Source organism: Ovis canadensis, chromosome 4 (assembly GCF_042477335.2).
Source record: "Ovis canadensis isolate MfBH-ARS-UI-01 breed Bighorn chromosome 4, ARS-UI_OviCan_v2, whole genome shotgun sequence".
NCBI lineage: Eukaryota > Metazoa > Chordata > Mammalia > Artiodactyla > Bovidae > Ovis > Ovis canadensis.
In genome coordinates, this window is record NC_091248.1 from 71,261,795 (window position 1) to 71,289,757 (window position 27,963).

The 27,963-nt window shown below is 39.0% G+C and overlaps 1 protein-coding gene across 1 annotated transcript in view; it reads left to right on the top strand.

Annotated features, from left to right (window-relative positions):
• The window catches only part of DOCK4 (dedicator of cytokinesis 4), a 471,458-nt gene that overhangs the window by 226,931 nt on the left and 216,564 nt on the right, over positions 1 to 27,963 (top strand). Inside the window, exons 9-11 of the mRNA XM_069587995.1 lie at positions 21,846 to 21,927; positions 22,664 to 22,724; positions 26,922 to 27,054. Of these exons, the coding sequence (XP_069444096.1) occupies positions 21,846 to 21,927; positions 22,664 to 22,724; positions 26,922 to 27,054 (276 nt within the window). The remainder of the gene's footprint in view (positions 1 to 21,845; positions 21,928 to 22,663; positions 22,725 to 26,921; positions 27,055 to 27,963) is intronic.

Below are 27,963 nucleotides of genomic sequence, written 5' to 3' on the forward strand. Positions count from 1 at the left end.
CTGCTTACACATCGGAGTGTATTAGAAAGCTTGGTTTCCAGGTAGTGTAATTTAACCAATGGCTTCATAACATTGTCTGTGTCCTGTATGGTCTCTAAAATATTTAATGAACTGTATGGAATGTAAAATGGAGAAAGGAGATCACGCTTCTGCTCATTCCTGTTCAGCTAAAGTTTTTGAGGAATGCACATTCCCCTTTGCTAGTAATTTTCAAATGGCATTGACAGAAGATTAATATTAGCTTGTCTTTCAGTTTTGTCTTGTTATAAACATTTTGAGATTTTCTGAAACATTCCTTCAGGCTTTGATTGACAGAATTCCTCCTCCTTTATTCCTGTTTACTTGGTGAAAGTAGGAAAAAAACCTGGATGCAGAATTTCCAAAATACTGTTTCAGTGGTTCCTAGGTTCCGCCCAGGAGCTGGGCCTGTGATGTGATTGGGCTATGTTTGTGCCTGACTCCCTCCTCCACCCTCCAGGCTTCCTTTCTCTCCATCTTACCCCTTCCTTCTTTACCCTTCCCCTCCTGCTTCCTCTCTCTCTCTAGTCTCCATTTTCCTCCGTGAGACACCGGATATAGAATAACCCTAGGAGAAATCAAGCCTGAATCTCTCTCCCCTGCTTACACTTGATGAGTTTGGCCATGGGCTCTCAGCTCCCAAACTCATCTCTGTGAAGCTGACTGACAAAAGAATGAGGAAGAATGAAAATACATAATTACTAGGTGTTTGGAAGGATTTCAGATTTCTTTTCTTAACTTTCTGAGGTTTCAAATGGTGGTGATTATTCTTTTAGGGAGTGTTCAAAACCTTGCTATGAGTAGCTTGGATTCATACTTACCTTTTGAAGAGACCTTGGGATGCACAGATCTGAGGACAGGCTTGATTCTTGTCTCTGCAATTGAATGCTGCTGCTCTGACCCTTTAACTTAACCTCTGTCTAGTTCCTCATCTTGAAACTGGTGACAAGTCTTGTTTCCTTCATTGCTTCTGGCAGAGCTGAGCATTGCAAATTGTTGCATCTTCTCAGAAAAAGGTAGTGTAAAGCCAAAATGTGATATTTGAGGCATTGTTGTATTTCTTCTTATACCCAACAGGGAATTCAGTGTGAGATGTGTGGGTTATTTTTTTCTCATTAGCAGTGTTTCTCCTCTCAGTATAACAGTATTTTTTTTTTGTTTCTTGATTTGCGTACATACAGAGATTATGACTGCTTCTCACCTCCTTGAGTCACATTTGCAGGTTTTCCACGTGGCAGGCCATCAGGCAAACTCTCCAGTGTGCTCTGGCATGTAATCTTAGAAACAAGGAGGTAAATAACATCACTATCACCTGTAACAGATGAGGTTTAGAGAGAGAAACTAATGGCTGTGTGAGTATTTTAAGGTCAACTCATATTTTTTTTTAAAGCTTCTTACTTTCAAAAATTTCGGATGTATTCAAAAGTAGAATAGTGTCATAAAGCTTCACAGACCAGTGACGACAGTGATCGACTCAGTGCTGATCTTGTTTCAGCCGCGTATCTTTCCAGTCCTCCTCTTTGCTCCCAGCTTATACGGAGGCAAATCCCTGAGATCAAATTTTCATATGTAAATATTTCAGGGTACACCTATCTGAAAAAAAAAGAAAAAAACTCTAAAAAAATTCTTGTTCAGTCACTAAGTCATATCTGACTCTTTGCAACCTCATTGACTGCAGCACACCAGGCTTCACTGTCTTTCCCTGCCACCCTCCCAAATAAATATTCCCTTAACATTATCAAATATCTGTTTTTGGTCAGTATTCTGTTCTGCTATTGACCGGTGCTTATTGTTTTACAGATTCTAAATAAGGAGTTTGTAAGTCATGAGACCCAAATAAAGTCCACCCATTGCATGGCTGATAAGTTCACGGGTCACCTTTCATATGTAGTTTCCCTTTCCCTCTCTCTCTTTTAAATTCCTTGTCATTTATTTGCTGAAGAGACTGGATCATGATTTTCCTTTCTTTTTCAGCATTTGAAATCCAATCCAAACAATGAAATTTAGTAGGCAAAAGATGATATAATTCAGGGAATGCTGCTGCTGCTGCTGCTAAGTTGCTTCAGTTGTGTCTGACTCTGTGCGACCCCATAGATGGCAGTCCACCAGGCTCCGCCATCCCTGGGATTCTCTAGGCAGGAACACTGGAATGAATTGCCATTTCCTTCTCCAATGCATGAAAGTGAAAAGTGAAAGTGAAGTCCCTCAGTCGTGTCCAACATGTACAAAGCCTGTAGAGGTTTGATTAGGAAAGAAATAAGTTTCTTCGTTTCATAAGGCAGACAACTGGCTAGAATTTATTCATTTAACTTCTTTCCTCTAAGAATCAAACGGCCAGCATTTTATTAAGCACATCTGCCAGAATTTGTTTTAAATACTTGAAATATATTGTATGCACTGATTGTATAGGTGAGCACGTCAGGCACAGAAAGGTCAGGAAACTTGCCTGAGTTTACCAAACTGGTAAGAGGTGAAGCAGAGTGGCAGGCCAGCCATGTGGCCCCAAAGTCTGCCCTCTGAACACCACCCCATTGGCCTCATCAAGTGCTTCTGGACATTTCCATCACTGAGCAAGATTTCATTAGCCAGAGTGAGAACTCCAGAGACTGGTAGCCCTGATAATAAATTGTTACAAGTTATTGGTAATGATAACACTGAAACTAATATAAAGCCTCAGAAATATCCTATACTATAGAAATTGTTGTAGGAATTGAGTCCTTCTCAAGATACTTGAAGAATAGCAAAATAGCACTGACTCTTGCCATGTGCCCGTGATGAAAACCTTGAGTCAGTACTTGGAGATGTCAAATGCAAAAGGAGTCAGCAGGTGAAAATTACTCCCTTCTAGCTCACCATGTGGATCAATGAAGCACACAGTACTGCCTCAGCATCAGGAGGGGTATGTTCTCTGACAGAAACTTAGAAATTGATGTTAGATGATATTTAGAAAGCCCATTTGTATTTCCGAACAGTTTCTGCTTGAAGATGGCCTCTAATATTAAGCCTCTAATGCATGTCGCAGATGGCTCTCCAGAAAGATTCAGACATATTCTAACAGCCTCTTGCCTATGTACACCTAGCCCGTGCTTATTTTCCAGTTTTCCCTCCTCATTTGTTTAACAGCATCTGCACGGTGGGTACAGCTACACACTGGACTCAGTTATAAGGAGAAATAACATACTTTTCTTGAGTGAGTTTTTCCCAGTCTTTGACATAATTCCTCACCATAAAAGGTAATTTCTTAGTTTAAAAAAATTTACTAAATTGTTTTATATGAGTAAAATATTTTTAGAGTGCATTTATCTGGTTGAAACTTTGTAATTTCTGAAGGCTGTAAGGGTATAGCTAGAAAAGTCGGGAATCATTTCCCTAGATAGCATCTGTAATGTTATTTTATTCAGTTCTATTCATTTCATTTAACTAACACTTATATATTGCTTACCATGTGCCAGACACTGTTCTAAGCTGTTTAAAAAATATTAACTTACATATCCCTTGTAACAACCCTATGAGGTAGGCACTATTAGTATAATCTTTCCTTGGTATCTGTGGGGAATTGGTGCCAGGACACCCCTCAGGTACCAAAATCCACAGATACTCAAGTCCCTTTTATATAATGGCATAGTATTTCCAAATAACCTATGCACATCCTCCCATATACTCTTAATCATCTCTAGATTACTTAGAATACCTAATAAAATATAAATCCTGTTTAAATAGTTGCTGTTTTGGAAAACTTTCTGGAATTTTTTTTTCCCTGAATATTTTCTGTCTACAGTTGGTTGAATCTGCAGATATATTGCCTACAGATACAGAAATGACTATATCCTCATTATTATAGATGAGGAAACTTATTAATCAGAGAGATTAATAACTTGCCAAAGGCCACAGAGCTGGTATATATACAGTGAGACCGTATTTTAACATGCTGTCTGATCAAGCATCAGTATCCTTAATCACTTTTCTATACCCATTCTCATGAACTTCAATATTAATAGTATTCTGTTTGCTTCCAGTTTTTTAATCACTGGTATGTAGCAAGGTGTCTGTTGAAGTTTTTTTTTTTTTTTTTTTTTTAAGGAACTGAAGTAGAAGAAGCTTGAGCTTACTAAGAATTGACAGGAAGAATCCAATAACATGGGAAAGTTTATACTCAGCAAAGAGGGGAGGTCTGGATCAAGGTCCCTTAGGAGGTATCATGAAACAGGCTTGAAATTGCAGGTGGGAAGACCAGTCAAATACCAGAGAAGGGGAGAAAGGGCAGGGTGTAGATGTGCATAAACTGGGGTACAGGACTGGGAATATCAGGGAGAGGGGATTTGTGTGAAGATATCAAACCTGTGGTAACTGAAATAAAGTCAGTATCACAGTAAAGGAAGTCACCCGGATTTTTTGGTTTCCTAGTGTGTATAAAGTTGTGTTTACACTATAATATAGTTTTTTAAGTGTACAGGACTGTTATGTCTGAGAAAAAAATGAATGTGCATATCTTAATTTAAAAAATACTTTATTGCTGAAAAATGCTGACTGTTACCTGAGTCCTCATCTTTTTTGCTGGTGGATTATCTTGCAAAGAAATAGAGGAAAACAACAGAATGGGAAAGACTACAGATTTCTTCAAGAAAATTAGAGATACCAAGGGAAGATTTCATGCAAAGATGGGCTCGATAAAGGACAGAAATGGTATGGACCTAGCAGAAGGAGAAGATATTAAGAAGAGGGGGCAAGAATACACAGAACTGTACAAAAAAGATCTTCACAACCCAGATAATCACGATGATGTGATCACTCACCTAGAGCCAGACATCCTGGAATGTGAAGTCAAGTGGGCCTTAGAAAGCATCCCTATGGACAAAGCTAGTGGAGGTGATGGAATTCCAGTTGAGCTATTTCAAATCCTGAAAGACGATGCTGTGAAAGTGCTGCACTCAATATGCCAGCAAATTTGGAAAACTCAGCAGTAGCCACAGGACTGGAAAAGGTCAGTTTTCATTCCAATCCCAAAGAAAGGCAATGCCAAAGAATGCTCAAACTACCGCACAATTGCACTCATCTCACATGCTAGTAAAGTAATGCTCAAAATTCTCCAAGCCAGGCTTCAACAATACGTGAACTGTGAACTTCCAGATGTCCAAGCAAGTTTTAGGAAAGGCAGAGGAACCAGAGATCAAATTGCCAACATCCGCTGGATCATGAAAAAAGCAAGAGAGTTCCAGAAAAACATCTATTTCTGCTTTATTGACTATGTCAAAGCCTTTGACTGTGTGGATCACAAGAAACTGTGGAAAATTCTGAAAGAGATGGTAATACCAGACCACCTGACCTGCCTCATGAGAAACCTGTATGCAGGTCAGGAAGCAGCAGTTAGAACTGGACATGGAACAACAGACTGGTTCCAAATAGGAAAAGGAGTACGTCAAGGCTGTATATTGTCACCCTACTTATTTAACTTCTGTGCAGAGTACATCATGAGAAACGCTGGGCTGGAGGAAGCACAAGCTAGAATCAAGATTGCTGGGAGAAATATCAATAATCTCAGCTATGCAGACGACACCACCCTTATGGCAGAAAGTGAGGAAGAACTACAGAGCCTGCTGATGAAAGTGAAAGTGGAGAGTGAAAAAGTTGGCTTAAAGCTCAGCATTCAGAAAACTGAATTATGGCATCATGATTCTGGTCCCATCACTTCATGGGAAATAGATGGGGAAACAGTGGAAACAGTGTCAGACTTTATTTTTTTGGGCTACAAAATCATTGCAGATGGTGACTGCAGCCATGAAATGAAAAGATGCTTACTCCTTGGAAGGAAAGTTATGACCAACCTAGATAGTATATTCAAAAGCAGAGACATTACTTTGCCGACTAAGGGTCTATCTAGTCAAGGCTATGGTTTTTCCATTAGTCATGTATGGATCTGAGAGTTGGACTGTGAAGAAAGCTGAGTGCGAAAGAATTGATGCTTTTGAACTGTGGTGTTGGAGAAGACTCTTGAGAGTCCCTTGGACTGCAAGGAGATCCAACCAGTCCATTCTGAAGGAGATCAGCCCTGGCTGTTCATTGGAAGGACTGATGCTAAAGCTGAAACTCCAATACTTTGGCCACCTCATGCAAAGAGTTGACTTATTGGAAAACTCTGATGCTATGAAGGATTGGGGGCAGGAGGAGAAGGGGACGACAGAGGATGGGATGGCTGGATGGCATCACCGACTCGATGCACATGAGTTTGGGTAAACTCTGGGAGTTGGTGATGGACAGGGAGGCCTGGCGTGCTGAGATTCATGGGGTCGCAAAGAGTTGGACTCAGCTGAGCAACTGAACTGAACTGAACTGAACTGAACTATCTTGCTTTAATATTGATGGCTACTGATTGATCTGGATGGTGGTTAGTGAAGGCTTGGGTGGCTGTGGCAATTTCTTCAGCTAAGACAGCAGTGAAATTTGCTCTATTCGTTAACTCAGTTTTTTTACATGATTGATCTCTCTATAGTATGCAATGCTGTCTTATCGTCTTTCACCCACAGCAGAGCTTCTTTCCAAAATGGGAGTCAACCCTTCCAACTCTGCTTTATCAACTACATTTATATCATATTCTAGATCCTTTGTTATCATTTCAAGCATCTTCACCAGAATTAGATTTCATCTCAAGAAACTACTTTTGTTGCTCATCCTTAAGAAGCAACTTCTCATCCATTCAAGGTTTAAATGTGAGATTGTGGCAATTTAGTCGCATCGTCAGGTCCACTTCTAATTCTAGTTCTCTTGCTATTGCTACCACATGTACAACTACTATCTCCACTGAGGTTTTGAATTCCTCAAACTCACCCATAAGGATTGGATCAACTTCTTCCGAGCTCCTGTTAATGTTATTTTGACATCTTCCCATGAAGCACAAGAGTTCTTAATGGCTTCTTGAATGATGAATCCTTTCAGAAGGCTTTCAGTTGACTTTGCCCATCTGAGCCACCAGGGAAGCCCTTTTTACATATTAATATGTCAGTTAATCTACAACAGAGTGTAAGTTACATGGGCTAGTGAAATGACATAGTCCTTTTGTTGACTGTTTCCCATAGAAGTTTTGCTACTTTGGTTACTGCTGTATTCTAAGTTTTAAGGCTAATCTGTTACTGTATTTCATTCTTAGCAGCAAATATATTTAATATGACCTAAGTGCCACCAGGGTTTCCCTGGTGGCTCAGATGTTGAAAAATCTGCCCTCAGTGTAGGAGACCCAGGTTTGATCCCTAGGTTGGGACGATCCCCTAGAGAAGGCAACCCACTCTACTAATCTTGCCTGCAGAATCCCATGGACAGAGGAACCTAGCAGGCTACAGTCCATGGGATTGCAGAGAGTTGGGCACAACTGAGCAATTAACATTCCTACTACTAAGTGCCGCCAATGGATTCTCAGCTTATTATAGGTCTGCTTGTGTGGGCAAACTGCTGGCATGGGCTTTTATTTGAGAAAATAGCAGCAGAGTAGTACTTCTAAAAAAGCCTTATCCTGGTGATTAAATACAAAAAGTCTTTTCATAGTAATTAAGTTCAGATAAAGTTGACTTTCTTGCTGGTGCCTTACTCACTTACTTGACTAAAGCTTTTTGTTTTTTCTACCATCACGCAGTTAAACTCTCCATTTTCATTAAATGCTTCATTTCTGTATGAATTTTATATTGCCTAAAACTACCTTCTCTTTCAGTATACTCAGGTCTGTCATTTAAGAAAAAGTGGTGAATATTATTGGTGAGGCACAGATTTCATTTTTATTTGGAGGATAATTGCTTTACACTATGGTGTTGGTTTCTGCCGTATATCAACAGCCTAGATGTAGTTACATCCCCATCCTCTTGAGCCTCCCTCCTACCTCCCACCCCACCTCTCTAGGTTGGCGCAGAGCACTGGCTTGCGATCCCTGAGTCATGCAGCAAATTCCCCACTTGCTGTCTGTTTTATCTATGGTAATGTATATGTTTCTATGCTACTCTCTCAATTTGTCCCACCCGTCTCCTTCCCCGGCTATGTCCACAAGTCTTCTCTATGTCTGCGTCTGCATTGCTACCCTGCAGATAGGTTCGTCAGTAGCGTCTTTCTAGATTCCATATATATGTGTTGCTGCTGCTGCTGCTAAGTCACTTCAGTCGTGTCTGACTCTGCGCGACCCCATAGATGAGAACCCACCAGGCTGCCCCATCCCTGGGATTCTCCAGGCAAGAACACTGGAGTGGGTTGCCATTTCCTTCTCCAGTGCATGAAAGTGAAAAGTGAAAGTGAAGTCGCTCAGTCGTGTCCGACTCTTAGCGACCTTATGGACTGCAGCCTGCCAGGCTCCTCCGCCCGTGGGATTTTCCAGGCAAGAGTTTTGGAGTGGGTTGCCATTGCCTTCTCCGATATATATATGTGTAATTGTATGATATTTGTTTTTCTCTTTCTGACTAAATTCGTTCTGCTTAATAGGCTCTAGTTTCATCCACCTCACTAGAACTGACTCAAATGCTTTCCTTTTTATGGCTGAGTTATGGCAGAAAGTGAAGAGTAAAAAGCCTCGATGAAAGTGAAAGAGGAGAGTGAAAAAGTTGGCTTAAAGCTCAACATTCAGAAAACTAGGATCATGGCATCTGGTCCCATCACTTCATGGGAAATAGATGGGGAAACAGTGGAAACAGTGTCAGACTTTATTTTGGGGGGCTCTGCAGATGGTGCACCATCACTGCAGATGGTGACTGCAGCCATGAAATTAAAAGATGCTTACTCCTTGGAAGGAAAGTTATGACCAACCTAGGTAGCATATTCAAAAGCCAGCAAAGGTCCATCTAGTCAAGGCTGTGGTTTTTCCATTAGTCATATATGGATGTGAGAGTTGGACTGTGAAGAAAGCTTAGCACTGAAGAATTGATGTTTTTGAACTGTGGTGTTGGAGAGGACTCTAGAGAGTCTCTTGGACTGCAAGGAGATCCAACCAGTCCACTCTAAAGGAGATCAGCCCTGGTATTTCTTTGGAAGGAATGATGCTAAAGCTGAAACTCCAGTTCTTTGGCCACCTCATGCAAAGAGCTGACTCATTGGAAAAGACTCTGATGCTGGGAGGGATTGGGGGCAGGAGGAGAAGGGGACGACAGAGGATGAGATGGCTGGATGGCATCACCGACTTGATGGATGTGAGTTTGAGTGAACTCCGGGAGTTGGTGATGGACAGGGAGGCCTGCGTGCTGTAATTCATGGGGTCGCAAAGAGTCGGACACCACTGAGCGACTGAACTGAACATTTCATTTTATATATATATATTTATACACACACACATACACCATAACTTCTTTTTCGATTCATCTGTTTATGAACATCTAGGTTGCTTCCGTGTCCTAGCTCGCAGATTTTTTTTTTACATGACCCAATTCTGGACTATGAAATGTATCTGAAATTCTCTCCATACTCAAGATGTATGTCTTGTATCTTATAGGTACCGTTCTATAGTACATAAGTGGTCAGACTCTGTAGTCAGAGGACCCACACTGTCATTCAGTAGCTCTGTCAGCCTGAGCAAATGAATTCCTGTCTCTTATGGCTGTAGGTTGTCTGCTAAGTGAGGATAAGAATAGTACTTGTCTCATGGAATTGTTTCAGGATTACATGAGATGATGCATATACTTCTCTTAGTCTAATGCTTGACACTGGGTCATTGGTCATTAATTATAAGCTATGATGATTTAAACCAAAACAAAAGAAAAAGCTAGGAAATGCACTTTAACATATCCAGAAATGATATGTCGTATTTGGTCTTGAATTCTTAAAGAAGTCATATATTTTAAGTAATTATTTTTAATTTTAAGGTGTATGTGATTATAGTTGCATAAGACTTAGAGGGACTAGTAAACATGTAGAACGGCATCCAGGGATATGATTTGGTTTTAAATACTTTAGCAACAGAAAAAAATAAAGAACAAAAAAGGGAGAAAGGAGAAAGAAAAAGGAGAAGAAAGAAGGAACAAAGAGAAATAGGTGGAGCAATGTGGCAGAATTGAATGGTTGTAAATTTCCTGTGCATAAGATCTGTAGGTGCTTGGTTTACCTTTTAGCATATAGTGTGTATGATTAATGAATTACCTCCTTAAAATTATCAACTTTTTATGCATACAAACAGTAAAGCAGTGAAGGCAGTCCTTTTTTTTCAGTTTCTTTGAAAGATGATAGACTTATTAATCTGATCTAGTCGCTAGCCCCATACATGGTTTGGATTCCATTCTGCTTGGAATAATATTCCTGGGTTCCTATGAACTGACAGTAATATTTTTGATATTGTATTTGGCAGAACTTAACAGAATGTTTTCTGAAGGTCTAGGACATTCAGTATTATAGTAACAAATATATTATAGTAATGTTGTCTTTTAAGTGTAAAGTCTGACTCATATATAAAATAGGCGAATTTTAGAAGATGAATGTTCTGTGAGCGGAAACACCTTATATGCTTGAACAAAATCCTATGTCTATATAAGGATCAAGTTCCCAGAAACTCTGAATTGATAGAGGTTTTTCCAAAACAACAAGGTCCTCCTGTATAGCACAGGGAACTAAAATCAGTATACTGTGAAAAAGCATAATGGAAAAGAATATGAAAAAGAAGGTATGTATATATGTGTATATATATATATGTATAACCTAGTCACTTTGCTTATACAGCAGAAATTAACACATCATAATTCAATTATAGTTCAATAAAATAAATTTTAAAGATAATAATAATAGAGGTTTGTCCTCCCAAAGGTGAGGAATTTCTACATGTAGGTGAATAGCGTGTTACTTCTCGCCACTTCCTTGTTCATTCAGTCATAGAAGTAGCGGTGGGGTGCCAGTAGCATGAGACCCTGCTGGAGACTCAGTGACTTCTGGAGCAGGTGGCAGAAGGGATGCAGGACACACATGAAGAAATGTATTTTGAGAAAGAGGAAGGTTGCTGCTTCAACTAATGTGGGAGGAAGGCAGCGCAGTGAAATGGGTTTCAGATGTTGAAATGGAAAACAGGGCCTGAGTCTGTGGCCTTGACCTTTTATAAGAAAGGTGGAGGAACAAGATGAACTGCTGTTGGAGAGCAGAAGAGAGAAGGAAAGGGAGTTCAGGGCTGAAAGTGAACTGCACAATCAGGGTCAGTGTCCTTTGAGCAAAAATGTGATAGGAAGTGAGTTACTGATGAATAATGGAATCGCCCAGTTCAGGAAGGCCCCTGCAGGAGAGATGTCTGAAATTGGTGGTGACTTCTGGCTCCCGAGTTAGCTGCCTTTTGCCAGGTGTGCTCAGGAAAGAGCTCTCAGGTGGTGGAGCTGGAGCCTGACACATCACATTTGGATAAAACTGAGGATGGGAATCTAGCGTAATGAGAAGAGAACTAAAGAAGTTACAACCAGAACTTCCAGTTGGTCTCTTCAGAGGTCGATACCGTATAAAAGCTTTTCATTTTTAAGAGAAAATTAAAGAACTCAGGCTTCTTTTGAAAAGACTTAGGTACTGGGAAATTTTTTCAAGCCCTTATAGCTGTTGGAGAGAAGAGTTATTTAGTCCCCTCTTAGAAAAAAATGCTAATATTTTTGTGTCTATATTATAGTACATAACATAGTTAAGAGAGCACATGTGATTTAATTCTTTGAGCACTGTGCTAGAATTTCTCGTTTCATACCTCATTTACAACTTATTATAGTGTGATCAGACGAATTCAGCGTCTATGTTTTTACATAAATTAGGAGCATTTGTTGTTTGGAATGTAGAAAGATGGTTGGTGTAGACCTCTTTTTATAGTTTTATGTTATAAAATTAACTGGAAATTGTAACCTCCCCAAAGTAAAGCAATAATGGAGGGGAAATTTTCTGACTGGCCATGCGTGCAGGGAGCATGACTGAGAACACAAATAGAAGAAGGCGTTCAGAGGTCCTCTTTGGATTGTGGCAACATCAACCATTCCATACGGCCCAGCGTGCTTCCTGCTGTGTCTAGACGTGCTGGCACAGATTTCTCTGTGGGTGTCTGTACATCACTGACCCCACAGTGACCTTCCCTCGGGCCTCCTGTTTAAAGGCATGAGTGCTTTCCACTCTCCCACATCTTTTCCATCATTTGATTCTTCCAGCAGGTGCACAAAAATTGAGATTGTTGTCACTTTGAAGTTAATCAGATTCTTTGGTCATATTATGTTGCATACAAAAAAAAATTGCTTTAGAGGTGTAGTGATGTTAATAGGAGAGATTTTCAGAAATGGACCAGGAGGAGGATGTAAATTAAAACAAAAGAAACAAATAACTATGTTCATGCTGCAAGAACACCCAGCATAGAAGTGATCCACTGTTTTTCTCTGTAGAATTTTAAGAGCCACACAATTCCAGTTTTTTTTGAAAACTGTAAATTATTACGTTGTTATAAGAAAAAGCGACTGGAATTTTAAGGGGTAGAAAACTGAAAACTCATAGAATAAGTGGATTTAGACTGACTTTCTCATCCCCTTTAAAGCTCCAGACACTGTGCAGCCTATTTGTCTCATGGTACTTCATGCAATGTTTAAGAAATTGATCAGATTTAACCCACATTCCTGTGTTTTAAAGGATGACCAGGTTGGTGTTCTTTTCACCAGGATTCTGATCAGCTGTGTCTTTCCTCCTCTGCCCTGTGTCTGCTGCCTAGAGGGAATTCAGATTAATTTAGTTTCCCTAAATTCGCTACCAACTAAATCATGCTTACCACCCCGCCAGGACTTCTTTGCTCTTCACTCACATTTGTTTTGTAAGTGATTCAACACCAACAAAAGAATTGTTCATGATGTGGCCCTAGTTAGTTCCTTTTTGGAAGATAAGGCTACCTTCTTGTTGTCTTTCTGTTCCAGAACCTTACAGAATGCCCTACACAGGCTGGGCATTAAAGCAGTTAAAAGTAATTTACAAATCTCTCACTATTGTTGAGGCAAAGTATGAAAAGATCATGTCATTATTGTCTTAATTTTTGCTGTTTTCCTTCCACTCCAGTGAGGATGTGTTTCTTGATAAGAGAGAGAACTCAAGGTTGAGTGCATCAGAAAAGTCGATAGTTTTGTTTCATGGTCTCTTGTGTTTAATCAGAGCTATGCTCTTCGATATGTCTCTATGGGAGCATCACTTGCAAAATCTGTTCTAGAAAAAAAAAAGTAAATAAAAGCTGGCAGATAAGTTTATAGACTGTCCTCAACTTAGTGTTTCAATAGCATTTTTTTGACTTTACAGTGATGAACGTTAAAGCAATGAACATTCATTGGAAACTGTACTTGGAATTTTGATCTTTCCCTGGGCTAGCCATGTGAGCTATAGTACTCTGTTGAACCTGAGTGGGTTTATCAGGACATAACACTATAAACTGAGGAAAATCTGTGTAGCATCTTCTAAGTACTTCCATTTGGAGATCTTTCACAAAAAAGCTAAACAGAGACTGCATCTTATTTCTGTTGAGTGTCAGAGATTACGTGCTATTGTTGTTGAATCACTGATCTTCATTCATTCAGCAAACAATTACTGGTCTTCTCAGAGCCAGGCACTGATCTGGACACTGGGGACACATCAATGAATAAAAAATTTAAAAATTCTTGCCCTCCCAAAACTTACATTCTGTTGATCTTCAAAAGACCATTAAACTTGAAGTCAAGAAATATTTTTAAACGCTAGTTTCTCTGTGCATGGTAATCAATATGCTATTTTCATTAGAAAAAAAAAAAAGTTTTGTGATGTCTAGAACAGTGCTTCCTAATCTTCTCAGTGCATTTTCCAACTTATGAACACTGTAGAGCTCTTCAGAAAATAATGTACTTATTCTCATACACACGAATATTTGCATATCAATGTAGAGGCCTTGTAGCTCCCTGGTTAAAAAGAAAAAGCATTTGACCTTTAGAAAGTCTAATTGCATGCATCATCTGGTTAATAAATAGTATTTAATGATGAAGTATAGTTGGTAATTTTTTTGACTGTAGTTAATTTACAACATTGTATTAGTTTCAGATGTACAGTAAATTGATTCTGTTACAGACATACATATATTTTTCTCAGATTCTTTTCCATTATAGATTATTATAGTTCCCTGTGCTTTGTAGCAAATCTTTATTATTTATCTATTTTTATATATAATGGTATACATCTGTTAATCCTGTACTCTTAATTTATCTCTCCCCTTCCCTATCCTTTCCCCTTTAGTGACCACCATACGTTTTCATTTTTCAAAGTTATAATGAATATAAAGAATCTGTCAGTATCAGTAAGCTGTTGAAAAGGACATTTGGTTTCGGCTTATTTCATTTTAAAACTTAGGACATATTTTTGAGATGATACATGTATGAAAGACATTTTACTTGCTGTTTTTGCAGGGCTTGAATTACTTGGATTTTTATTATTTATTCTGTTTTCATGAAGGTCTCCTTTACCTTTGCAAAGGACTGCATGCTTCAACCCAGAGTAGTTATAAAGAGCTCAGGTTTGCTTTACTTTCAAGATTCCTTATTATAGATACTTCCCCTAACAAAGAACCATTGTTAGAAAGGTCAAAATAATTACTGTATATAAATCAGAGCAATTCCTCCCTCATAAAATGTCATAGATACAGTGTTTACCATAATCAAGTTAATGAAAATTCCAAGAATAAGCATATGGCATTCTGCCTATAAACAAGCTTTCTTATTTCACATTCCCTGGTTCTGTTGACCAGATCGCATCATCACCTACTTTTAGTTACCTCTCTGAGGAACTTTTTTCTACTGAAATTCTTAATGAGTTCTCTAGAGATAGACACAAGCAAGTATTTTCCTGAGTTGCTCAACTGAACAGTTAAGCTGTTTCTAAGGATTTTACTTGAATTCAACAATGGGATTTTTAAAACACCAGCTTTTTAGAGCTTATTGCCATTATGGATTTTGTCCAATCAACAGTTGACCCACACCTTTTCTTTCATTCATTGGTCTGTGAGTTGGTCTGCAGGTGGTCTGTACATCACTTATTTGTAACTTTAAACCGCATTCCTTTTTTGAGCTTTACCTTCCTAAAAAGAGTTCTGATTCAACTAGCTTTATACACTGAAAAAAAAAATAATGAAATGGTTTTAAATCATTCTAAGTAGTAAGAAAGAATCAGATTGGTGTTCAGCATTGGCTATAGAATTGACTATAGTTTAAAAAATATCTTCCCTTTCATTGTTCAACTAAAGCAAAATCCTTTATTGTCCTTACAAAGCATCCCATTAGTTGATTGCTTAGTCCTTCAACTTCAAATATTTGTCAAGTGAATCTGGGTTTGGACAGTAATATTAAAAAAGAAAACTCAGAATCTGTCTGCTCTTTACGTAAACTGATGTGGAAATTCTGGTATCAATGATCCTTCTTGTTTCATTTCCCTTTAGTTAGAAGAGCTCATGACCCTTGTGTTGCTTTACTTTTAAAATTAGAAAGCATATTAATAGCTTTGTCTAGGAAGACTTGCTTGAGGAGTTGGTTTTATTTATTGACAAGGAAACACTTTGTTTGCATCTGTCATATGTTGGGAGATGAAAGGGGAGAAGTCGTTGACCTGAACATATCGGGCATGTGTTGCCTGTTTCCTGGTGTATGTGATGGTCATAAAGGACAGTCAGCAATTCTGACTCATTAGGGCTTAAGCATTTGGGTCAAAACTGGCCGTTAACTGTGACTGTGCTTTTAAACATTCAAGAAGCTTTTAGATCCATAGTACAGTAAGTCAAGATCCCTAGGCTGGGAGCTGGGCTTTCTACAGCTCCCCAGGGGAATGTTGTGCATACCCACGTTACGAGATGGCCTGGATGAGAGTCCTTTCTTCTGTGCCATGGTGAACACTGAAACTTTTGGTCCAGTGGCCACCCCAGGGCAGCTAGCGCACTTTCCCTTCACTTCCCTAGGGTATCTTGCCTGGTCAGGGGCAGTACCAGCTCCTGCTACTGGGACTATTTAGAATGCTCCTTGGGTTGTCCTTTGCCACTTGTCCTAGGAAAGAACACAGTAACAGTTCCTTGTGCAGGTTGTTGGAAGCAGCTTAGAATATTAGTCAATCAGAAAGCATTTGAGAAAATGCAGGAGAGACAGTGAAATCGAAGCACTGAGATCAACAGCTATCGTATACTATGGCCGTCTGGGGAGAGGCCCTAGAGTGAGCTCAGCAGAGCCTTTCTCCTTCCTCTTCTTCCATCTTCTTGCTCTGAATGTTTCCTCATTGGCTCTTGGCACATCTCCCTGCATGAATACTCAGTGTACAATAAATAGTAATTTTCCTCACACACAGCATAGTTAGATTTAAGACAAGGAACTTGGTTCTTTCAAAGATGCTACATGGGGTATTTTTTTGGTCCAGCTGTTTTATAAAACATGCATGCCTGTGTGCTCGGTTGCTTCAGTTGTATCTGACTCTGCAACCCCATGGACTGTAGCCTGGCAGGCACCTCTGTCCATGGGATTCTCCAGGCAGGAATACTGGAGTGAGCTGCTGAGACCTCCTCCAGGGCTCTTCCCAACCCAGGGATGACACCTGTGTCTCCTGCATCGCAGATGGATTCTTTACTGCTGAGCCACCAGGGAAGCCCTCTATAAAGTATAAGCACAACAGAACCAGAGAGTTCTTTTCCAGTTTGTGTACCAGAACACAACCATTCAAATGTTTTCTCTTTTTTGTTACTGTTGCTTTTGGAGAACATAAATTTATTTCAGTGTTTTAACTGTCCAAAATGATTTTAAAAGTATTCTTTGCAATTTTTATGGGTTAATCAGAGTTCAACCTTAATATATTATCATCATAAATTATTGTATAAAGTATATGTTGTGTAACTTTTACAGACATTAAACCACTAGGTAAGCTATACATTGTGTAACTTTCACAAACCACTTTCATTTGGATCAACTTTCATTAACCACTAGGCATTCCTAACTATAGGTACATTGCCTCTTATGAGAGGGGAGCTATAGAGTTATAAACAAAAGTCCATATAGAGAAATACAAAAATGTCCTTGATGCTGGTCATCCCTAACTATGGGTACATTGCTCTATGAAAGCAAATGATTGTCCTAGGAATGCTGTATCGAAGAGCCACTTAATATGATGACTCAGAAAGCTGGGAGGACCCTCCCACATCTGTCCAGAAGGCCTCCAAGACCCTAGGTAAGGCCATTAGGAGGACAGCTGCTTCTGTGTGTTAGAAGGAGGAGTGGGAAGAAAGGAGCATATTATCCTGCTGAGAAGAGAAGCCGTTAGGGTCTTCAGATCTCTACTGTGCCGCCCACATTATTTGCATCATTGGTAAGAACTTTTCTACCAACTATGCTGTTGAAATAGACATAAACTCCCTAAACACAGATATGTTTGTGGCTTTATTTATTTTTGTCTGGCTTCATGTGTTTTTTAATAATTATTTTTTTATTTTATTGTACATATTCACAATAAAAACCCTGGGTTCACATGATATGGTTAGACTTGCTCTTTTGTGTCTGTTATGAGGTGTTCTGTTCTCATGAAGATAGCTTTGTGGTTAAGACCCGAGACTTTGGAATCAGACCCTGGAAATTAATTTCTTGGCTCCATCCTTGACTGACCGTGCAACTTTGGCCAACTTACCCAGTATCTCCAAGCTCCAGCTTTCTCATTTGTAAAATGGGGATGGGAGGGGGTCCTCCCTTATAGGGTGATTGTGAAACTTAGAGAAAATCCATGTAAAGTGTATGTACACCAGAATGGGGTGTATTTTGAGTTGTGCTGTTTTTCCCTGGGATATCTGGGGATGAATATGCCCACTGTTACTTCACTATCTTGGTTTTCTCAAATCCTTTTTAGAAGAAGGCACATTGTAAATAATAAATCATTGTGATTTTTCATTCTTTATTTCCAAAGACACAATTTACTCTTGTTGATTTATCACACAATGATTGATAATGTCTCACACAAGGAATTCAGGTGGACACTAAATTTCTCTGGCAGTGAAATTTCCTCTGGGAGCACATAGCACTGTAACGGGGAGTCAAATGATGATTTTTCTCTGCTAGTAATAATATCAAATCCCATTTCTTCAGTGCTGCTGAAAGTGTTCTATGTGCTAATTCATTGATGATGAAGAAGGAGGCATTCCCATTTAAAAATATGTCACCATAGATACTTCCATTACAATATATTTGTTATAATAAAGACCTACAATGTGCATGGTGGACAGAGTTACATGGCATGGACTAGAATCTAGAGTGGCCTTGAAGTTAATTAGGTGACTCTCACATCTGATGGTAAGGTGCCATTGATTGATATGTCCCTGGAGAATTTCATGCATTTCGCTACCATGAAATGTAAAAGATGTTATATGGAAGAGAGCGAACGTTGCTACCCAATAATTTGTATTTTTTTTCTAAAAGACTGTATTTGTTCAGTCTTTAAATTATTAGCTGATATCTGGGAATGGAAATAGTAAGTATGCACATCTTATAATAGAACATTTTTTTTGCTTTGTTTTTAAACTTTGTATTTTCTTGGAGTATAGCCAGTTAACAATATTGTGGTAGTTGCAGGTAGACAGCAAAGGGACTCAGCCATACATATACATGTATCCATTCTCTCCCAACCTCCCCTTCTCTTCCAAGCTGGTAATAGGACACTTTTTAAATTGATAAAAACTAATTTTGCTTTCTGATCAGAGTTGCCACTCTTTGACTCAACTGTAGAAAGTTGAAAATATCTTTGTGGGTCGCCACAAAAGTTTTTGAGAGAATTTTAGATGTGCCATAGTGGAATGCCACTGACTTACTTAGTTTCTTCCCTGGCCTTAAAGACAACATGTTGGCATTCTCCAACTGTGTGTGAGTGTGTGAAAGAGTGAAAGTGTTTATTGCTCAGTCCTGTCTGACTCTTTGTGACCTCCTCTGTCCATGGGATTCTCCAGGCAAGAAAACTGGAGAGAGTTACTATGCCCTCCTGCAGGGGATATTCCCGACCCAAGGACTGAACCCAAGGACTTCTCTTGCAGATGGGTGACAGGTTCTTTAACACTAATACCACCTGGTGAGCATGTGGGTGGGTATTTATTTGTAATTCAAAGATTCTGAAATGTGTTGCTGTAGTTCTTTTTTTTTTTCTTCTGAAACTATTTGCCAATTAAGTGGTTGCTCTATCACCAACGCTGAAAGAGATTGAATTTGTATACCAACAACTTGTCCCCAGATGAATAAAAAAGATTTTATTTAATTGACCATAAGAGAGCTTTTCCCCCTCTTAGAAGTCTGTTTTAAGAAAATTGCACATGACTTTTTTCTCCGTAGTACCCATCTTCAGTCTATTTTTAGAAAGAAGGCATGCTTAAGTTAAGGGATATGGCTTAGTAAACATTGATATTCTTTCTGAAACAGGATATGATATAATACTTGCATAATCAGGATTCTGTCTAGACTAGTGAAATTAAAATAGTGACAGATCAAAAGGAATCTCTGAAATGGAATGCTTTAGAAAACATTTCACCAAAATATTGATAAAATTTGTGAATATAAAATAGTATTTTATATCATCATTAAAGTTAAGGTCTCAATATCTGGAATGTCGTATTGACTTTTGTAATTAATATCATTGTTATTTATCATTTTGACTGATCTTTTAGAAGATAAAGTGGCATTTGTTTCAAATGTTTTAGTCTGGATAAAGAGGAGTCTCAAACATAAATGCACCTCAAAAATATAGAATAGCGCATGCTGTCTATAATCAGAAGAGGGGAAAGTGATCATACTGCTTTCATTTTGGGCTAAAATATAATCAGTAAATATGTCAGTAGATGCTGACCAAGAAGCAAAACCAAGTACTGGTCTTAAACTTTAGGAGTTTTGACCAACTAAAACCAAATACTTAAATCTTTCTGAAGCTTCACATTTGTTTAGTAAAATTTATTTCCAAAATCATTTTTCTAAGAATCCTTCATTAAAAAAATTTACCGAGTCAGTGGGTGTCCCTTAGAGATGAATGACTTCTTCCGGATCTCAATATTCTGTAAATATGCTCAGTGATTCTATGAAGCAGAGAAAGAATTTATTTTATAGCATTCCAATGAAGGTAGGTATTATGTGGCATAGAATTCCTACTCAGTCATACATCAGCTCTGTGATCTTGGACAAAACTATTTACTATTCCTTAGTTTTCCCAACTATAAAATGACATAATAAGAGTACCAACTTCCCAAGGGCATTGTGAGGATAAAAGGGGTTAATCTATGTAAAGTCCTTAGCAGAGCACCCATTCGCAAATAAAAAATAGTGTTTTCTTAAAGAAGTAGTATTACCTAATGCTATGATTATTTTAAAGTGTAATTCATTTTTCCCCAAGATGAATTTTTGTACTTTTCCTTTTAGTACATCTTAAATTTGAAATAATAGTGAATATTCTTCCACTCTGAGGTGAGCTTGCAGTCCTTTGCTATGAATTATAGTAAATGACAATTGAATAAGATTAATTTAACTCTGCAGTCTTGGTAGAATCTGTCATTTCCAGCCTCTGCCTCAGAATTCTATGGGAACTTCGTATGCTTCATTTGATAATCCTTGCAGCAATTTATATTTTCTTCATCCAATCTCATCAGCCACTGCTCTGTGGAATAACACATAGGTAATAGGTGCAGGAAGCGACCCCATAGACATGTGTATTGCTTGCACTTTGTTGTGTGGAAGATCAGGGATAGGCATTAAAAAAGGACAGGGTGAGCCAGGTAGTTGAATCTGTTAAATATATCTGTCTTGATTTAGATGGCAAAAGAGAATAAAAATGTTCCAAGACAGCCATAAATTTAAAACCATATGCTTCCTTAGAGATCTGATCATGATTCTCATTTCCCCCCCTACAGGGGAGAAGGGGGAGTTTGGAAGACAGCGCCATTATTTATGGCAAGAACCAAGTGATGAACATGCATGGGCACTTGGAATGGTCTGAGCCTTCCTAGTGCTCTACTCTCCCTTCTCTGCTTGATCCCTAGACTGAAGGAAGCTACTGACCAAGGCCACGCCGTTTGCTAATCTCACATTTTGGAGATGTTAGCTGTGTGTTCTCTGCCTGAGGCAGCTAGCCATTTGATTCTATCCTGGGCACCAGGATATTTAAATTCAGAAGCTTGTGGTAGCTGGTACATTAATGTGGGGGCAGAGGTGATACTCATTTTATTTTTTTTAATATAAATATTGTAACACATTACCTTGAAATGACTTGAATTAGTGGCTGATCAACAGCATTATTTGTATTTAAAGCCAGGTGTTGCTGCAATTTCAACTGCAAGTTCTGCAGGCACTGTGAGGTCTTCTATTCCTTTGTGGACCAAACAATATTCAGGTTTCACTACCTGGTTTCTCTTTTTGTGTTTTGGATTAGGTTGATAAGAGCATAAAATACTAAGTCTTCTAATGGATTGTTAGCACTCGGAATAATGTTCATGTATGACGTGAAGTAAATACTGTGACGCAAAGCATGAAAAATAATCTTAGGTACAAATACACAGAACGTGTTAAGTCAGATTTTTTTCCTTTTGGTGTCCTTGTTTCTACTTTTTAAAGTAATAGTGATGATTTCATGGATATGGAAACTTTCTAAAAGTTAATTTTTTTTGTTTGCATATGTATGTTTTCTGCTTTTGCACATTCTGCTTTGCCAGCTTTGTCAGAACTGAAGCAAATGTTTACTGTCTTGGGTACTCTTCTAGTTTATATACACAGTTTTGATATCAGTGAAAAGCCTAAAAAGTTTTGAGTTTAACCCTTAGGACAAAGAGCAGGTAGAAAGGTGACGAGTCCTTAAATATTAATTAATTCTAAAAATATTCAACTTCTTTTCTCTTGTAGTGAGAGATTTTTCTTGAGGCTAAATAGAAACGGGCTTCCCAAAGCCCCAGATAAACCAGAACGGCACTGCTCTCTCTTCGTGGTAAGTGGATCTTGTTTTATCAAGGAGGCAGATTCTTTCTTAAGTACTTAATCTTATTTAAGTTATTATGAGAGAACATAGTAGATTTGCTGAAACTTTGTAAATAACACATGAATTACAGTGAAAGTGGTGTGAAAGTGTTAGTTGCTCAGTGGTGTCTGACTCTTTGCCCGTCAGGCTCCACTGTCCATGGGATTTCCTAGACAATACTGGAGTAGGTTGCCATTTGCTCCTCCAGGGGATCCTCCTGACACAAGGATCAAACCCTGATCTCCTGCATTGCAGGAGATTGTTTGCTGTCTGAGCCACTAGGGAAGAGTGTAAATTACAATAATGCCCTGAAATCTGAATGCCAGCTTTCACAATCACACCTTTGTCCCTTCAGTGTGTATGAGAGCCTGTTCTTTATGGCTGAAGCCCAGTGTGACAGGGCTCAGAGTGGCACGTGGTATTTAGTATGTATTTAAGAAATATTTAAAGAATGAGTGAGCTAGAGACTAAAAAAAGAATGGGCTTTTCTTTTTTAAGACTTGATATCTGTAGGCTTACAGTAAAGTTGATCACAGTGGTATTTTTAGAACAGGATTTGGAGTATGTGCTTCTGCTCCAAAAAAAATCCATCAAGAATGCTCATATTTGTCTTTCTTCTGTTATTTGTTAAAACAATGTGCTATCCCTTCAAGTGATTCTGCCTAAAGGATGAGTTCTACAATGACCAGACTTTGTTTTTTGGTAGGATTTGGGTAGCAGCGAGCTCAGAAAGGACATCTACATCACTGTGCACATCATCCGAATCGGTAGGTATGACACTTATTGGTGTGATAGGAGCATGACAGGGAGAATTGCTGAGAGGTTTCTGTGTACTTGTGATTTATGTGCTGTCTGGATCAAAAAGAAGTCCAAGCAAGATCTGAATCCAGTATTCGCAGAATTTGGGATTCTGGTCTCCCCAGACTCTCACACTGCCATAAATAGTTTGTTCTCTCTCCATATAAGTCATTAGTTAGTTTGCTGCATTTCATTTTGTTTTATTGGACTTTCTAAAAATATTGGATTCATAGCCTTGGTATTTGTCTACTCAAATTCTAATTTCTGTTAACAGCATACATTAAACTTTGAGGAGCTGGATTTTCTATACATTTATGAAAACTTTATACCAACTGGCATTTCCCAAAGTGTGGAAGGCTGCAGAACATTATTATAGACAAAGTGCTATAAGAAAAAGGCTATGGAAAATTGAATGCTGGAAATTGAATATTTTTCACTTGTATAATTTCATCAGCTTATTAAAGAGTCTTGAGAAATCCTACAGGGAAGACTAAAATTGCTCCTCTAACTTTGTTGACCCTAGCTCTCTCCAGATTTGGTTGACCCTGGAAATACTTATATAATGTAACAGTTACTAACTTCTTGCAGAACACACTTTCAGTGCTCTATGATGCCCTTGCACATCAAAACCAAAATATGGTCACTATGTTTACACATATAAGACCTCCAAAAGCAGGCATTTGATGGCAGAGGAAATACATGGTGGAACCTAAGTTATTTCTCTAGGAAAGCTAACCAACTGATACTGAGAACTGGCTTCCCCTTCCTCACTAACTGTTACATGACTTGCTGAGGAAAACTTCTGCAGAATAGTAATATCTCACCATGCATTCTTGCATGGTGGTGGTTTTTTTTAAATGTTTTTTTATTTTATACACATGATGACCCCATTTTGCATTGAGTGAGACTATAAACGGTGTTTCAACAAAGATTTTCTAAGCATTTTTTCCTCATAAAAGTCTGTTCTGAAAAACCCATTTAATTTTATCTTCTTTTCATATTTGAGGGACAGTAGAAATAAATAAATAAGTGAACTGTCTTTGCTTTTGTTTTAATTTTCTTTTTAAATATGAGTATGGGGTGTAGAAATTGGAAAGAGTCTTTTAAAACTGGCAAAGTTGTAATGCGTGTTTCTGTGTATTTATGAGACACAGCCTCTGTCTGTGCCCAGGATGGCAGGGGTGCAGTTTATGGAATTCTTTGTGGGTTTTTTTAAATTTATTCAAATTTTTCACAGCAATTGTTAATGTAAAATGTGATTTTGGATATCTTCATGTAAACATGGATACAGTTTGAACATAATCCTCTACAAGGTTGAGATAAAAAGTAAACCACTTTAGCTTTCAGAACTTTTAGAAAAGTATCTAGAGGCTTTTGGTGGTAGAAAATGATCACATGTTTTGCTTGCCTATGGGCTGGGTAGCTCTGTCCTTCACTCCCAGGATACAGCTGAGGAAACGACTGCATAGTATTACCCACCACAGGGCTGCCTTTCAAATACCTGACATTTGATTAGTGGCTGTATATTTTACTAAGCTATTTATGATCATTAAATCATTAGAATGAATGCTGCTGCTAAGTCGCTTCAGTCATGTCCGACTCTGTGTGACCCCATAGATGGCAGCCCACCAGACTCCCCGGTCCCTGGGACTCTCCAGGCAAGAACACTGGAGTGGGTTACCATTGCCTTCTCCAGTGCATGAAAGTGAAAAGTGAAAGTGAAGTTGATCAGTCATGTCCGACTCTTAGCGACCCCATGGACTGCATGAAACCTAAATTACCTACCTTTATTCCCTAAGCTTTGATCAAGTTAATTCTATATTGACATTACTGCAAAAACTTCCCTGATGATCAGTCCAGTAATAATGAAGGTAAGAAACTCAGAAAAGTTAAAATTTAATCTGCTTCAGTGAAATGAAGGAGTGGAAGATCCTTGTATATCAGGGACGAATAGAAAAATTATTCTCGAAAGAGTAAGAACTTTTTCTAGAATATTCCTTGCATAGACTTAATAAGAAAAGGGCACACTGACCTGCACTAGCTGCCGAGAGCTGGAGTAACAGCACCTGCCCTGGAATTCGAGGCCTGGTCTTTGATCGGCAAGAAGAGGAGGAAATAAAGAGAAAGAGTTTCCCCACACTAGATTCATAAATAACTGCATGATTTCTATTTAGCAGTGATTGGTTCAACTTGCGACAAAACAGATAATGGCCATTCATAACTATAAAGGGCAGACCTGAACAGAAATACGTATATTGCTTATTTATCACCCCAACAAACTTAGTTGGTCTTTTACCACATTCGTTTATACCCACCACACAACTTTTCATAATTTTAGGTATATTTATCCCTTTTTTTATCGTAAACAATCACTATAGGCTTTCACCATAAAACAAAAGCATCTCTAATGTATTTTCTACCATAGGGAATACCCATTCCTCTTACCAGTGTATTTGTAATTATTGAAACTCTTTGCATATTGACCCAACCAGTAGCCCTAGCTATATGACTAACAGCTAATACTACAGCTGGACAGCTACTAACTCATGTAATTGGAGGAACAACCTTTGCCCTAATAATTATTAGTCCTACTCCAGCCTTCATTACACTATCCTTGTTTTGCTTAGTATTCTTGAATTCACAGAAGTCAGGTTTGCGTGTTCACCCTGCTAATAAGCCTGTACCTACAGGGCCCCTGTGCTGCCTGCATATGCTCTCAGTTGTAGCTGACTCTCTGCAACCCCATGGATTGCAGCCCGCTAGGCTCCTCTGCCCGTGGGATTCTCCAGGCAAGAATACTGGAGTGGGTTGCCATTTCCTTCTCCTGGGGATCTTTCTGACCCAGGGATCGTACCCACATTTCTTGCGTCTCCTACACTGGCAGGTGAATTCCTTACCACTGCACCACCTGGGAAACCCTGTACCTACATGGTAATACCTAATGACTCTCCAAACCCATGCATGTCACATAGTAAACACCGGTCCCTGATCTCAGGGGAGTCCTCTCAGCTCTTTTTAGTGTTGAGTCTAGTACATGATTCCATTGTAAATCAGCATTCTCATTATCCTTAAGCCTGTTAATCAATATACTAGTAATATACCAATGCAAATGAAACATCATCCAAGAAAAAACTTTTCAAGGCTGTCACACATTAATTATTCAAAAGGAACTTCAAAAGGGAAAAATCCTTTTCATTATGTTGGAAGTCCTCTTCTTTTTTTTTTTTTTTCCTATGGTTTACCACCATTAAGTGGTACTCTAGCTTCTATTTATAAATATTACTCTGAAATTGATATATCAGAGGGGCAATTTTCCTTTATTACTGAAGAATGAAAGCCAGATTGAATACTGCCATTCCTTTCTTTTTTTCTATTTAGCATTGGATTTGGAAGGTACTAGAGCCATGCAGGCATGCACGGAGGACTTCAGTCAGATGGAAACAACGTACAGATCTGTTCCCTAGCATCTGGAAGCAGACTGACAGGCTTTTTTCATTGTTTCTCCTCACGTTAGCTTGTTAGGCTTCAGCTCCAGTGTGCTTTTTGCTTTCAGTTTTCAAAATAACGCATTGGTAATTAAAGGCAACAATAAATTAAAACAGTATCTCAACCACAGATTTTTAAATGTCTAACAATTTAAACAAGTAGAAACCATGTCAGAGTTAAAAAAGGATCCCTGGAGATCTCAGCCTGCATACTGAGTCAGGAAAGAACATGCTCATTTGCTCACCTGTGCTTACTTGCTATACCTTCAGGTAATCTCAAATCACTTCTTTTCAGAGGTGAAATGTTTGAAATCATTTTTTGAAATATGGAGAATCTTACAAGTAGGATGAAATAGGCACCCCTACTGCCTTTTTGGATGCGATTCTCCCGGGGTGCCTTCATGAATACTTCAGAAAGGGTACCCATACCTGGGCTCAGCTTCAGTCTTCATGTTTTATAGGTAACAGCCAATGGCCAGAGTTTGCACTGCGTGCCCAAGGTCACACAGCTATGTGCTCTTAGGGGAGAGTTCAGAATGGAGGCAACAGTTGCCCCAAATCTATGTCTTTACCATCACCCATTACATTTCATATGGCTTATGTTATAGCTGTATATGTCTCGTCTTAAGCTGGATTAATCAAATGGCTCCTTGAACTAGATGTGCTTTTTTAATTGAACAGGTCGAATGGGGGCAGGAGAAAAAAAGAATGCCTGCAGTGTCCAGTACCGGCGACCCTTTGGCTGTGCAGTTCTTAGCATTGCTGACCTGCTGACTGGAGAGACGAAAGATGACCTCATCCTGAAAGTGTACATGTAAGAAGCTTGTACATGATGTGGGCTGGGGTGGGTAAGGGGGTACATGGGGATCCTGTGTGGTGAATCCTGCTTCTGTGGGTAATGGAAGAGCCAGGGATGAGCAGAGTTTGTGAGCCATTCCTCAAAATTTAATAATCTCTAGGCCTACTACAGTTGAGCCTACAAATCATCACTTGCCTTTCAGAGGATTATGAAATTGAGAACCAAAAAGAACAGATAGCTTACCCACTGGGTGGACCATCCACTGCATTTAAATCCCAAGAATTTAAAGCCTGTTATATCTTTACCCTCAGAAAGTTCATTTGTTCTTGGAAAACGGAAATAGTTTTTAACATAAACTAATTAGAATTAAGAAAAAGGAAGTTCAGGTTGGGTGATTCCCCTCTTACTTTATGTATTATTAGTTTATTATGTGGTGGTTTAGTCGCTAAGTCATGTCTGACGCTTTGCAACCCCATGGACTATATTCTGCTAGGGTCCTCTGTCCATGAGATTTCCCAGGCCAGAGTACTGGAGTGGGTTGCCATCTCCTCCTGCAGGGGATCTTCTCAGCTCAGAGATGGAATCCAGGTCTCCTGCATAGCAGGAGGATTCTTTACTGCTGAGCCACCATGGAAGCCCATTTGAGGGCGTCCCTACAAAGCACCAGAAACAGGGAGGCTTAAGCCGGTCTCTCTGGAATGGAAGCCACGTTCCCAGATCACAGTGTTAACTACGCTGAATCTTTCTGAGCGCTGTGAGGGGGATTCTGTTCCCTGCTTCTCTCCTGGTTTCTGGTGTCCTGTAGATGTATGACCTGATGTATGCCTTCATCATCACATGACTTTCTTCAGGTGTGTGTGTCTGTTTCTGTAACCACATTTCCACTTTTTATATGGGCCTAGTTAGTTATATTGGGTTAGGACT